Raw genomic sequence first — 14435 nt, 5'->3', positions numbered from 1 at the left:
CGCTAGAGGGCGCCTCTAACAAAGGTGTAGTTTGATGACGGCAAGTTTGAGCACAGAATCTTGGGACATTTTCCCGTGGGAAAGAATCGGAATAGGACTCGGGCAGAAATCATGTTCATGGAAGCGGTTATTAACGTTACTGTAGTATGAAACAGAGCAGGACCTAGTGTTGAGGGAGCTGAGCAAGGCCGCTTGAGCAAGCAGCGGGACTTTTATTATGACTGGACACAGTCGCCGGCACCATTTCCGCTTTTCCGGTAATACGTATGAGGTAACGCAGCTCTGTTTATCATATCAAATACATTTAAGTGTGTTTAAAGGATGTTATGACATTACTCTGTGCGTTCGCTCAGCGGCTGCTGTGTAACTTGTTGCACACTGCTAAGAAACTGAGGGGAACGCAGGTATGACGCAATTGACAGGCGACTCCCTCAGACGTCCTGGTTCCTTGGTTAAAATAGCTGGATAAACATTTGGGAAATTGTAAGAACTCAGCTGAATAAAACATATAACACTGGCCTGGTGGTTTTTGAATATTTTACTGCAAAAATACTACATAGTGCTCCTTTAAATAAACTGATGCTTAACTATTTGCATTGTGACATTATAAAATAATGAATAAAATCAATGTGAAATGTCTGGATACAGTAATGAGAACTTGAGAAATCCAATTTTTCCTTATTAATGTGATTTTTTTTTTGCACCCCTCAGATTCCATAATTTCAAATGGTTTATTTTCCCCAAATATTGTCCTGTATATCCTAACAAACCATAAATCAATGGAAGGCTTAGTTATTCAGTGTTAGATGATGTATAAATCTTATGACTGGTTTTGTGCTCCAGGGTCACATATTGTGTCATATATAAATTGCCAAATATAAAAATACACATGCTCTCAAAATGCATCTCTTTGGCCAATTTAGCCTATGAATAATGCTTATGAATACTCTCCATAGACACTATATATTTTTATAGATACAAATAGATAGTTTGTCACATCAATCTATGTTTAAGTTTTGTTTAAACACCACTGAATGCCAACTAGGGCAATAGGAAGAGAGCGGCGGCAAGACATTTATTCAAAACAGGAATGGAAGAGCTCATGCAACAGTGATTAACTTTGACATATTACAGTCTGTTTGGTATATATTATGATTCATGTGGATAACATATTTGAGGTGTTTTGTGATTTATTTTTTCGTGTCCACAAACTAAACAGTCTGGTCTGAGAATTTGTCCACATAAGGTGGCTTGTCTGGAGAGCACCATGTCCTGAAGTGGTGTGTAGTCTGGGTTTGTCAGGCTGCCAGTTCCACACCATGCTTGGGCTAGAAGCAGACAGAACTGAGCCAACCCAGTCCAGTGGGTGTAAAAGACATGTCGACTTGTTTATTATATAGTTTGTTCTCTGGCACCCATGTCGAGGACTATAGTATGCAAAGGTCATTATAGCCAAGTCATAAGACATACAGCCTCAATGAATGTATATGAAGCATGAATGAACATGGTTGAAAGAATAGTTTATTATTGTTTATACTGGCATGGCTTTGGCTTGTTCTTGAATTGGATGTCTGTTATTTGGAGAAAAAGTAAAACATATTTCAAAAACCAAACAAAAAACTATACTTTAATGCATTTATTTTTATTTTATTTTATTTAAAATTATTTTATTTGAAATGTAATATTAATACTTTGATTCAGCAAGAATGCATTAAAATTATCAAAAGTGTTACACTTTTTATAATAAATGCTTTTTATTTTAGCAAATCAGCATATTAATGATTTCTGAAGGATCACTGACACTGAAGACTGGCGTAATGACACTGAAAATGTATCTTTGCCATCACAGGAGTAAATTACATATATTCAAATAGAAAACGTTTTAAATTGTAATAGTATTACATGTTAATACTTATATGATCTCTGCACATTGTCATCTGTCCTATACTGTATACTGGTATGTATTAAATTTTAGTCTTATCCTAGCTATATTGTGGTGCGGTAGATGTGTGTTGTAGGCCTATGTACATTTGTTGTGGTTTCCTTTTGGTATTTGTGGCTAGCTTAGCATGTGTCATATACTCTCAGCAATTTGTCCTAGTAATTGCCTTGCTGTCCAAGTAATTACAGTCTTTATTGTAAGCAACCTAGTACGAAAGCATCTGCTTGGAGTGTAAATGTAGTGCAAATGGGAATAGGTGTGAAATCTGTGAATAATAGTGTCTCTCTTGTTCAGTGACCGCTTTCACCACCATGACAGGAAATGTGTGTCAGCTCTCCTGTCGGCCTGCGCAGGAACTCGGGTCCTGTAAGACGTTTCTGGCATGAATAGCAAACACATCCTCTGTCAACTCTGATTTTTTCATGCGTTGCTTCCATCTGGGAGCATAAAGAATAACATTAGCATTGCTTTTTGATTTACTGATGCTCTTTTTGCATGTTAAATGGCTTAATTTATAGTATGTCTTACCCAGGCATGCTTGTGCCTTTGAGTTTCCACCTTGGCTAAGCTCATCTCCAGAGCTCTCGTTCTTTTGTCATGCACCGTTCCTCTCAGTGATTCACACATGAACCGCAGGACCAGTTTCAGAGACCAGGAGTCTGGCAGCACCCTTAACACACTGACTAAATCAAAAGACCCTGCATTTTTGTTCAGCAGGTCCACTGCTGCGATAACATGAGTGGATTCGAGGTATATTTGAAGCAGGGTGAGAAATATTCCCTGTGTGAACTTCCTGTCTTGTCCAGCAGAGGTCCTCCAACAGTAGCTTGCAGCAGCCTGCTGGTCCTTTTCTTCATAGACCAAAACCTGCAGGGCCTTTTTGTGTTTACCAGATTTCCCGAGCAAAATTGCTTTCTCCACATGAAGAGACGAGGATGTTATTTGGTCTGTGACAAAGGGTATAGCAATTGGTTTCATCCATGGACAATTCACACAAGGAACTGAAAACATAATTTATATAAACTAAACTCTCAGAATGTTTTGTGCTCACCGTATATAGTATCAGCATTGTATAAAGAAGATTGCCAGAGTAACTTCTGTAGTTTATGTCTCATCTCTTCCCTGCTCGTTTTATTACTGTCATCACCCTCGACTGACAGTATCCATTTGACGTATGATGTGATTAGCATGGTATGATGCTTTTCCTCCTGTGAAGGAAAAGGTCTTTATCATTGACCATTTTCAGAAACATCTAAATTCTAGAGTCCTATCTGTTTAGTAACCATGGTGATTTCTGTTTGAAACTTGTACGGTCTTTAATTTAAGACTTAACTTTCTGTTATACACCCGTGAGATTTAGAAATAATAGTATTTATCGTGCTTTCTCCTTATTATGTCACTGTGAATGGCCGGGTGAAGTTTCTGATCGCCCAGGACTGATGTGTGAACGTGGACGGTCATGTGTTGATGCCATGCCACAGAATTGCAGAAGTTCTTGCAACTTTGTTTCAATAAATCTCTTTGTGGACTGAGGAGGACGTGTTCTGTTATGAATGCTAAAAAAAAACATTTCATACCAGTGTTGTCAACTAAAACTAAAACTATAATACAAAAAATATTATATGAAAAACTTATTTCAGTTAGTTTCCATAGCAACATTTCACATTTTCAGGATTTTTCAAAAATTATATAATCGGAATGTACAACATGAATCCATTTTCCAAACCGTGTTTTTGTCTTACCCTGAATCATTATGGTACACTTATAATAAGTGCTTATATTGGGACTATTTCGCAATAGACATAAACAGAGGGAAGTAGTTCCGGCTGCAGTTTTCTTCCGCAAGATGCATGCAGTTCTGTTTATTAACCGCTAGAGTGCAAAAAGTTGGGGACTGCAGATTACTGACATAAAAGTAAAGCAGAATTATTTTACTAAATAATACAGTGAAGTGGCGCATTTGTGTAAGAAAACTTTAAATACTAAAATAGCTAGCTTCCGGCGGTCAGCAGTACGCAAGTGAAATAGTAAAAAGTTACAGTGAAAGAGTAACCCTTGACGCATGCGTATTGATGAATGCAGAAGTGTAGAGGATAGAGAAAAACAAAACAGCAGCCACAAAGGCAAGGCAAGGCAAGTTTATTTGTATAGTCTAAAACGCAAATTTTTCAAGAGATATGGTGTAGGATTTTGACATAAGAGAATAGGGGCTTGAGTTTGTTGCCCAGCACATGTGAGAGGCGTCAAAGCTTGCGATACTCCTGTACATCGTGTCGGGGCTAGTCGACTTGCGTACCGCTGACCGCCGGAAGCTAGTTATTTTAGTCTATAAAGTTTTAAATATGGATATTCTTTCACAAACACACCACTTCGCTTCAGAAGGCCTTTATTATCTCCGCCATGTGGATCAGTTACATGATGGACAGATGCACTTTTATGGACTATGGGCCAACAATTTACTGCAATTATAAAGCTTGGAAGAGTCAGCACTTTTTTAATATATTTTTCATTTTATTTGTCTCAAAAAAGAATTTGTTATACACTTAGGATGACTTGAGGGTGAGTAAATCATGGGTAATTTTCATTTTAGGGTACTACCTCTTTAAACATTCAAGTTGATACTTAAAAATGTTACGCAGCAACTGTTTTAACAGTGTACATTTTGTATACATACTAAAAAGACCTATCATAAATGTAAGCTTTTTGTATCGCAAAAGATCATTGTAAATCTGATTCCTCATGACCAAACAAAACCTCATCAAGCTACAAACAGAATAGTAGGCCTACCTTGCTCTGTAATTCATTGACTAAAAACTCCAAGTAAATAATCATGGCAACTGGGTAGTTGGTGAGAATGGTAAGGACTTCTTCCGGTGCAAACATAATGTGGCTGCTTGCATGCATGTTTGTAAAGATCTGTATTCCAGCCTATATTAAAATAAAGAGCCTGATGTAGAAGCATTTCAAACACATGGCAATGCAAATAAATCAAATACTGTTTGGGGTCAGTGAGATTAAAAAATATCAATATTACAAATATCAATACTTTCATTTAGCAAGTATGAACTCAATTGATCAAAAGTGACAGTAAAGACTTTTACATTGTTGCAAAAAAAAAATCTATGTCCGATAAATTGCTGTTCTAAAGCTTGTTTGTTCAAATTGACATGTTGTTTCTTTTATGTTGCCATGCCAAGGGCAAAAGAGTAAACTGAACTAAATTAAATCTGTATAATTCTGCCCCCTGCTGTTAATAAGCAGTATATTATTGTTAAAATACTTGCCTCTTGGTCTCTCTGAAGAACCCAATCTACAAACTTCCAGATGATGGGTTTGTGTTTCAGATTTGAGAGAGTATTAACTATATGCTGGAATACACTGATGTGTGAGGGTTCTTCGCTCTGGTTCTCCACCATTTTAACCCAGATCTGAAAAAAGAAGAAGCTTGAATCCTTTCCTTCCTGATTCATCTTTAGTCATTGCCTTTTACTGTGATTCAAAGGTACCTGAATTGAATTGAAATGCTGGCCTTGGCTTTGATAGAGCAATCCAAGTGTGAAAAATCTGAAATGGCAGCGAATTGGTTTGGCTCTTGAGTGCTCTAGAAAATAACCTGTAAACGCTGAAGTAGCCTCAAATGATGAGCACAAACCTTTTGTGTTGCTCCAAGTCAGGCACACACATTTGGAGGTTACAGTCATTCTGCGACGATACAAGCTGGTCCAGTTTTCCATATTCTCCTTGTTCCAAATACAGCTTAAAAAGTGCAGAGTCAATGTCCTGAGGACACATTTGGCCCTGTCCTGTTGGCCTGACTTCTCTCAAGAAGTCATCCAAAAAGCTTAGGTATTGCTGAAATGTCGGCCAGTCGTCTCGACGCAACGTCCACAGGTCCTTGGCATTGCTGACTGCTGTTGTCTGAGGTGTAAAGTCTTCACTCACAACAGGTATAGCTGGATAAAGGCTAATGATTTCCCTTGGGTCTAGTTCACCTTTACTGGAAGATAAAAGATTATACCAGAAAAAAAAAAGGGGGGGGGGGTGGGAGAGAGAGATCTGGTCCTGGATTTACACTATACTGTTTTCACTCACAAATTTCAAGTAAATTACATATAAACTGCAACACATTTATATGTGAAATGTGAATTACTGAATTTTTTTTTTGTTTGTTTTTTGTAAATGTTCTCCAATAATTTATTCTATTTATGACTTTGAAACTGTAGCGTGTTGATCATTGCAGTATTTTTTTTACTTTTAAAGTGAAAGCTGTCAAATTGGTTTCCCAAATACAATTAAACATTAAAGCAGTACTTACATTAAAAGCTCCTTTGCTTCCACAAAAGCCTCTCTGTAGAACTTTATCATTCCAGATGTGCAGATGACATTTTTATGTAGATCCTAAAAGTAAAGTGATGGATGGCATGCAGGATTTTAGCTGAGCTATTGTTTTTCTCATAACCATGTATCAGCATCCACTTCAATAAATAAGTCCTGTAAGTTGCGAGGTGTGGCCTCCATGGATCAGACTTGTTTGTTCAGCACATCCAACAGATGCTAGATTGGATTGAGATCTGGGGGATTTGGAGGCTCAGTCAACACCTCACACTCTATGTTGTGCTCCTGAACCATTTTTTTTTCTTTGTGGGAGGGTGCATTATCCTGCTGACAGTGAACCACCAGAGAATAATGTTTCCATTAAAGGGTGCACATGGTCTGCAACAACGCTTAGGTGGTGGTATGTGTCAAAGTAACATCTACATGGGTGGTAGGACCAAGGCTTCCCAGCAGAACATTGCACAAAGACTAGGCTACCAGGCTACCTTCTCCCATTGCTCTGTGGTTCTGATGCTCACATACCCACTATTGGAGCCCCATATGCAACAAACTGCAATGCACTCTGTATTCTGACACATTTCTATCAGAATATGTATATATGTGTGTGTTGTTGGTGCCAGACGGGCCGGTCTGAGTATTTCACAGTCTGCTCAGTTATTGGGATTTTGACGCACAACTAGGGTTTACAAAGAATGGTGTAAAAAGAGAAAGACATCCACTATGCGGCAGTCCTGTGGGCGAAAATGCCTTGTTAATGCTAGAGGTCAGAGGAGAATGGGCCGACTGATTCATGCTGATAGAAGAGCAACTTTGACTGAAATAACTACTCGTTACAACCGAGGTATGCAGCAAAACATTTGTGAAGCCACAACACGCACAACCTTGAGGCGGATGGGCTACAACAGCAGAAGACCCCACCGGGTACCACTCATCTCCACTACAAATAGGAAAAAGAGGCTACAATTTGCATGAGTACACCAAAAATGGACAGTTGAAGACTAGAAAAATCCCCTGGTCTGATGAGTCTCCATTTCTGTTGAGACAATCTGATAGTAGAGTCAGAATTTGGTGTAAACAGAATGAGAACATGGATCCATCATGCCTTGTTACCGCTGTGCAGGCTGCTGGTGGTGGTGTAATGGTGTGGGGGATGTTTTCTTGGCACACTTTAGGCTTTTGGTTTCTTGAACACGACAATGAGTTCATTGTACTAAAATGGCCCCCACAGCCACCAGATCTCAACCCAATAGAGCATCTTTAGGATGTGGTGGAATAGGAGCTTCGTGCCCTGGATGTGCATACCACAGATCTCCAACAACTGCAAAATGCTATCCTATCAGTATGGGCCAACATTTCTAAAGAATGCTTTCAGCACCTTGTTGAATCAATGCCACGTAGGCATTTAAGGCTGAAGGTGAAAGGGAGTCAAACACAGTATTAGGTGTTCCTAATAATCCTTTAGGTAAGTGTATATTTATAATATTAAACTTAGAGCATGTTTAATTCTAAAATCTTGTAGCATATTTGATTTGAGGTCAGACGTTCCGTCTGTGAACTAGTGCATATTTGATCTTTGCTTAATACTGCTGTAAGATGATTTTCATCTTGATGAAATGACATCTGTGCATCTGGTTCAAGTACTCATGTGAATTACCTTGCTCCGTGTGTCTAAGAAGCTCAGTCACAGACCTACTTATTTTCACTGACCCCATGGCTCCATTAAAGGAATTATGTGTAGTTTTTTATGCTTTCTATCTATCTATCTATCTATCTATCTATCTATCTATCTATCTATCTATCTATCTATCTATCTATCTATCTATCTATCTATCTATCTATCTATCTATCTATCTATCTATCTATCTATCTATCTATCTATCTATCTATCTATCTATCTATCTCTCTCTCTCTCTCTCTCTCTCTCTCTGTCTGTCTGTCTGTCTGTCTGTCTTTTACAGTGATCTATGGATCTTTCTAATGTGTTAAAGGAAGATAAGACATAAACCCACTTAAGACATAAATGTTTAGTACTTTATCATCTTTTTATCGCCTTACCTTATACAAATCCTTTGGCAAGAGATCTTGAACCCTGTCCAGCAGCATCAGAGCTTCATCAACTCTCTGTCTCTTAACCAGTTCTTGAATCTGATCCTCCTGTGGAACTGGTGACAGCCGATGAATCTCTTTGTCAGCAACAACGAAAATACTTTCTATAAAGTGAAAGAGAAGTAAAGAAAAAAGAGTTAGGAAACAGTTACAAGTGTGCCATTAAATAATTATATAATCAAAAGTATGGCAAAATATTACAGTTTTTCTTAGTCGCTTTGGTACATTTCTCAAATCAAACTCACAATTTGCAAAACAGTAAGTGCATTTCTCAAAACAATTTGCAAAACACCATAGATAACCTGCAAAAGCCACTCTCTTACTCAAAATCCTTAGTTCATCCCTCAAAAGTAAATATCTGTGTCAATGAACATGTCAGTGCCATCAGAATGACAAGTCCTTGTGTCCTTGTGTATGGATAAGACAGTCAAATTGTTTAGTCATGTTGTCAATATAACAGTTTACTCTGGAGGGATGTTCTGATAGAAACTATGACTAAAGTTTTGATGACAATTATTGTCAATTGTAAGTTACATCTTAGTGTATGTGTGAGTGTAATTGCAAGAGAATGGAAAAGACTCAAATTTACACTCTTACTGTTTGTACTGTATTTTATTGACAGAACATGTTATTGAGATACAGAAATGAAAAGACAGCACTGAATAGCACACACACACACACACACACACACACACACACACACACACACACACACACACACACACACACACACACACACACACACACACACACACACACACACACACACACACACACACACACACACACACACACACACAACCTAAAGAAGAAATGTGAACATAGGAAAAACTGTACATGCGGTGCTGTAGAAAAAAATAATACAAATAATAATATATATATATCTGCTAGTTGATGTTTCATGAGAAGCACCTTCGTTAGAGAAAGTCAAGATTCACCTGGGAGCAATTTACCAATTCAGGACAGATTTAGAAAAAAGTCTAATGGAAATATAGAAAGTATAGAAATATGCTTGACATATTATGATAACTTGTTCAACCATTTTGCATGTACAGACTTATGCTATGAATAATGCCTAAATGTTGGGGGGGGGGGGGTGAGACTATTATACAATATAATACATTTTGATCAACATGACATAAGCAACTGATAATGTAGGAAACAACAGAGAATTGTACATAATCATTTGCATGGATGTACCAAAGCATTTGCAACTTGTTCAAAGAAATGAGAAAGTGACACGATGTGAGAATTGAACAGGTAGTTTTGAGAATTTCAATTCTGATCTGAGAAATGTACCAAAGCGACTGAGAAAAACTGTATAAACTGGAAAACCACACAACAAAAGTTTTTTTTTGGACTTGTAAACGCAAACTTTTGAAAACTGGATTTCAAGTTTAAGTTTTTGAAAATTATACCGTTAGCATCTCGGCGTAAACTACAAACACACAAATTTGTGAAAACTGTGATATCATACGCATGCGTATTTCATTTTCCGTCAATAGGCGCTAGTGTCAAGAGGAACTGACATCCCCAACTACTGGCCTGGCAGCAGAATACAGCGTTTTTAGTCATTTTCCCAGATCGGTGTAAACGGAGAGGATTTTGACAACATTTTTGTCACACTAAATGAGTTATTTAAAAACACTTATACCTGTAAGTACATCAGTGTCTGCAAATTTTGGCATCAACAACTGCAACAAGCTCAAACTGCATAGTCAAAGCTGAATATTTTAAAGTCATTATGAATCAACCCATTTTACTCATATGATGTGGCATATTTGGAGTGAAAGTGTATTTAGACTATTTGATTTCACTCTTATTATTATTAAACTTATAGCATGTTTAATTCTAAAATCGTGTAGCATATTTTATGTGCTAAAAAGAGTTTAGCACATCAAATTCAAGAGCTTGAATTTTTAAATATAAAATATAAGATTATTGCACATCTGAATTGACTGATGAATGATTTTTGAAAGATTGATGTTGGATTGTAAAACGAACCTTCTGTTGAGACCAGAGATTTGGCGCTTTGTAAAGGGACAGTTTGCTTCAGCTGTTGGTCCAGAAGGCTGTAGATATGAACAGTCTGATTTTGTAGAGCTAGCACATATGGGAAATGCACTGCAGCGTCCACCACTCCATCAGGCCACTGTACAGGAGGATGCTGGGAAGCACCGTTCTTCATCACAAACATGCCTGCGTAACATAAGCTGCTGTTTCTTTGTTATACTTTTAAAACAAATAATTAATTTGCACACTAATGAACACTCGATGTGTCAAGCATTTCAAATTAAATGTATTAAAAATATATGAAAAAGTTGCTTCTTTGTAGTTTTTAGTTAAGTGTCTATTAAATATGAGTTATATATTCTAAAATTACTTTGACTTAAATAATTGAAAAATGAAAGCAAATTAATAGAACAGCTATGTCGATGTCTATGTTTTTTGTTTGACTCATATTAGGGTATACAAATTCTTACCCAAGTTTCCAGGTCCATTTAAAATAAATTCTCCTTTTCCATATTTGTTGGCAATTATGTTTAGTTTTCCCTGGTTATGTGAGAAAAGATCTAGTGTGGTTTGGCTCTGATAATCGTAGAGAAAATATCTGTCACAAGTGGCCACACACAGACATGTCCCATGCACAGTCAGAACCAAAGGCTCCTGCGGCAGAGCCACCTGTCTCATGCACTCCCATCTGTCCACACACACCTTATAAACGCTCACTATTTTTCTCTTGGCCGAAGCTGCAATGAGCTCCACTGAATCAGTGTGAACTGCTGACTCACTGACACAAAAGAGTGACACGTTCTGGATTTTCTTCAGGGCAGGAATGGGTTCCAGGGAGAACATGTTAAGCACAGTGACCGAACCATCCCAGAGAACTAAGAGATGGTTCAGAACAGGGACTGCCGTCAGCTGGCCGACTGCTCCGCTTCGGCCCATCTGTCTCTTCCCCACCTCCCGCACTGAAAGACTTTCTTCACCGCTCACACTATTTACAGTGAGGTACTCGATGACTCCCTCTTTGGTCCCAATATAGAGGTTTTTACCAAAACACTCCAAACATTGAATGCTGGATTTGTCTCTGCCTCTCCCTGAGGGCATTTTTTGAAAGACTAGCACAGGAGTAAAGACTTTCATGGTTGTTTACTCTTAATTTAGCTCTCAGTGGCACCTAAAAATAAATGAGAAACCTAGTAAACTGGGAGAAAGAAAACAGCCTTCATTAGCTTAGAAATCTACATGCTGCAAAGCAAAAAATAAGATAAAATAATAAAAACACAACCAATTCAAATAATATTTTCAATATATACAGTGTTTGTTAGCCACAATGCTAAATGAATCGAGTTAAGAACGGCCTCACCTCATTAGCGTAGAAGCTGTCAGCGTTATGGTTGTTTCTTTTTTACTCAAGTGTATTTTGACCTTGCCATGTGACTCTCATCCTGTGAGGAAGTTGTTGTCAGCAGTTTTACTGCTTTTACTCTGATGGCTCTGAATGGATGGTTGGTTGCACAATGCCAAATATCTAAGAAAGAGACACAGAGACATAAAAACTTTGGTTAAATATTTCTTGTACACACTAGGTTCATGTTTTCCAAACATGGATTATAGTTAAAGGTGTACTATCAGTGCCAAATGTGTGAATGTAATTTGATTAATCAATGATCCACAATACAGCAATAGTGCCTTATTAGTTTACTTATGTTATTTTGCAGGACATTATACATTATCCAGCTGTTTTGGAGTGTACTATAATATGCTTTCATGCTTGATTGTTTCACATATTTTACATTATAACAGCACCTATCTGCCCAGTCTGGCCTGAACGTGGCGTTTATTTCCCCCGCCTTCCGAAATATGAAATGTGCTTTGATTGGTTAGCAGTGTGGTTACAGACCTTTATCACACCTCCTATTTCGGGAAAATGAAGCAGTGTACCGCTACTTCCTGTCCCATCGCAACACAATCAAAACTAATGTCTGAATCCTCTTGTCTGTGTTACTGCAGCGATACGGCTGCTCTAATTCTAAACAACAACACCCAAACCTCAGATTTCACGATTAACTGACACTAAAGAATCGAGGAAAGCGTAGGTGAGACTGATATGACGGCATGAATGTCCTTCTTTTAAAATAATACGCAGGAGTATGTTCATGAGGATGTTTAGGCTTACAGTCTCTCTTTAGCCTGCTGAAATGTTCCCTTCCAAATGTGTATTCTGTATAAATTCAAAATGAATGTATTTCCCAACTAACCTGTTCATACATGTTTAATGTACTTTTTAAAATAAATTTTGACTGATAAACCATGGTTTTATAATAATACAAATCTAGTATTTGTTTTACCACATAAAAATATATTTATTGTATACTCACATTCACCACTATAAAAGTTAACCCAGCTATAACGACTTCTGTTTCTGAGAAACCCAGATAAGTAAAAAGGGTCTATAGTGTGTCCGATTAATTTCCATGAACCGATTCTTTTTGGAAAGTTCAGTTCAATGAACCGGTTCAAAAAGCAGATTCATAGGTTCCTGATGTCATCATGCAATGATGTCACTATGCATTCGTTTTTTTGTTGTTGTTGCATTTATGTGTCATGTTATATAAAATAAAGTATTCAAATAAAGTAATCTGTCAATGCATATTGAAACAATCAAATAAAGTCATTTGCGTGAGTGCATTTTGCTGATTATTGCCTTTCATTCATCTAAGCAGAGGTGGACAAAGTACACAACTCTATTACTTGAGTAAAAGTAAAAGTACTACTGGTCAAATATTACTCTGTTACAAGTGAAAGTTGTAAAACCAGAGTTTTACTCAAGTAAAAGTACAGAAGTATTTGTTTTCAAAAGTACTTAAGTATAAAAGTAAATTTCCTTGTGTATGCCAATGCATTATTTTATTATTGTTGTATAAATGCACACTGTCATCATGGTTTAAGTCATTCATTGATGCTCCATCCGACATACTAGCATACGACTAACTTAAACTGATTTAAATACTTTTATATAAGTTACAAAGCTCTTTACAAAGCTGGTGTCACTTTAAGGCCGAATGCACGGATCCAATACACTGATACACATCTGATATTCTCCCAACTTTACTCTTCTCTTTCTCCCAGACGTTTATATTTTTAATATTTTATAAGACATGCACCAAGTGTATGCCAACTAAACTAATCTTGATTTTTTTTTAAACTGAAACATACTTTCAAAGTATGGCTATGTGTGCACACACTTGTGCCTAAGAACCGTCTTCTTCCATTTTGCTATGAACAGATCAGTGTTCAAAAAAAGTTGGGGAAATGTTTATGATTATAAGAGTGATTCCTGATAGACGGTCTGCAACAACAACAACTAAAAACCTTTTAAAGGGGGGGTGAAATGCTGTTTCATGCATACTGATCTTTTTACACTGTTAAAGACTTGGAATCCCATACTAAACATAGACAAAGTTTCAAAAGTTAAGGTGGACGTTTGATGGGAGTATTTCTTTGTCAAAAATACTACTTCCGGTTAGTCATAAGTTTCGGCAAGTTTTTTGAGATCATGCGTCCCCATTGACGTTAGTGGGGGCGGAATTTCCTTGTATGGGCCTTACGGACAATTCTACCGGAAGCGCGTGAGAGAGAGCGAGGGAGAGAGCGAAAGCAACAGCCTACGCCCATCAAAGCGCTGGTTTGTAGGATGCTAAACAGGTGATATAACCAGTAGCTACTGACTTACCCACTGATAGGCCGGCGGTCGATCTGTATTAGCACTTTCCTCACGCGACGGGCGAATCACTTTCCTCACAGAGCGACTCACTTTCCTCACGCGACGGGCGAATCACTTTCCTCACTGAGCGAATCACTTTCCTCACAGAGCGACTCACTTTCCTCACGCGGCAGGCGAATCACTTTCCTCACTGAGCGAATCACTTTCCTCACAGAGCGACTCACTTTCCTCACGCGGCGGGCGAATCACTTTCCTCACTGAGCGAATCACTTTCCTCACAGAGCGAATCACTTTCCTCACAGAGCGACTCACTTTCCTCAC

At 37.8% G+C, this 14435-nt stretch overlaps 1 protein-coding gene across 3 annotated transcripts; it reads right to left on the bottom strand.

Annotated features, from left to right (window-relative positions):
• Positions 1 to 1632: 1632 nt before the first annotated feature.
• si:ch211-266g18.9 (transforming growth factor-beta receptor-associated protein 1) lies at positions 1633 to 11910 on the bottom strand. Of its 3 annotated transcripts, none has more exons than XM_067455781.1 (12): positions 11754 to 11910; positions 10867 to 11591; positions 10388 to 10582; positions 8333 to 8487; positions 6258 to 6340; positions 5595 to 5939; positions 5449 to 5506; positions 5227 to 5370; positions 4730 to 4870; positions 2994 to 3150; positions 2471 to 2889; positions 1633 to 2379 (listed from the first exon to the last, which is right to left on the bottom strand). In XM_067455781.1, exons 2-12 carry the CDS (start codon positions 11528 to 11530, stop codon positions 2233 to 2235), a joined length of 2508 nt encoding a protein of 835 aa, XP_067311882.1. In that variant the 5' UTR covers positions 11531 to 11591; positions 11754 to 11910; the 3' UTR covers positions 1633 to 2232. The 3 variants fall into 3 exon arrangements, with proteins under 3 accessions (XP_067311882.1, XP_067311884.1, XP_067311883.1); XM_067455783.1 differs by having other exon boundaries at positions 10867 to 11564; positions 11754 to 11793; XM_067455782.1 differs by lacking the exon at positions 11754 to 11910 and having other exon boundaries at positions 10867 to 11735.
• Positions 11911 to 14435: the final 2525 nt, after the last annotated feature.

The sequence above is a fragment of the Pseudorasbora parva genome, chromosome 10 (assembly GCF_024679245.1).
Source record: "Pseudorasbora parva isolate DD20220531a chromosome 10, ASM2467924v1, whole genome shotgun sequence".
Lineage (NCBI taxonomy): Eukaryota > Metazoa > Chordata > Actinopteri > Cypriniformes > Gobionidae > Pseudorasbora > Pseudorasbora parva.
Note: the sequence above shows the minus strand (reverse complement) of the source record. Positions and strands in the feature narration are given on the sequence as shown.

Bases quoted from the DNA above. Each gene is read 5' to 3' on its own strand.
- si:ch211-266g18.9 (XM_067455781.1), bottom strand. From the start codon at position 11,530: ATGAAAGTCTTTACTCCTGTGCTAGTCTTTCAAAAAATGCCCTCAGGG. The intron at 6,341-8,332 runs GTAAGGCGATAA...CTTTACTTTTAG, and splicing joins TGCCAAAGGATTTGTATAAG to GATCTACATAAAAATGTCAT. The intron at 2,890-2,993 runs GTGAGCACAAAA...CCTTTGTCACAG, and splicing joins CAATGCTGATACTATATACG to ACCAAATAACATCCTCGTCT.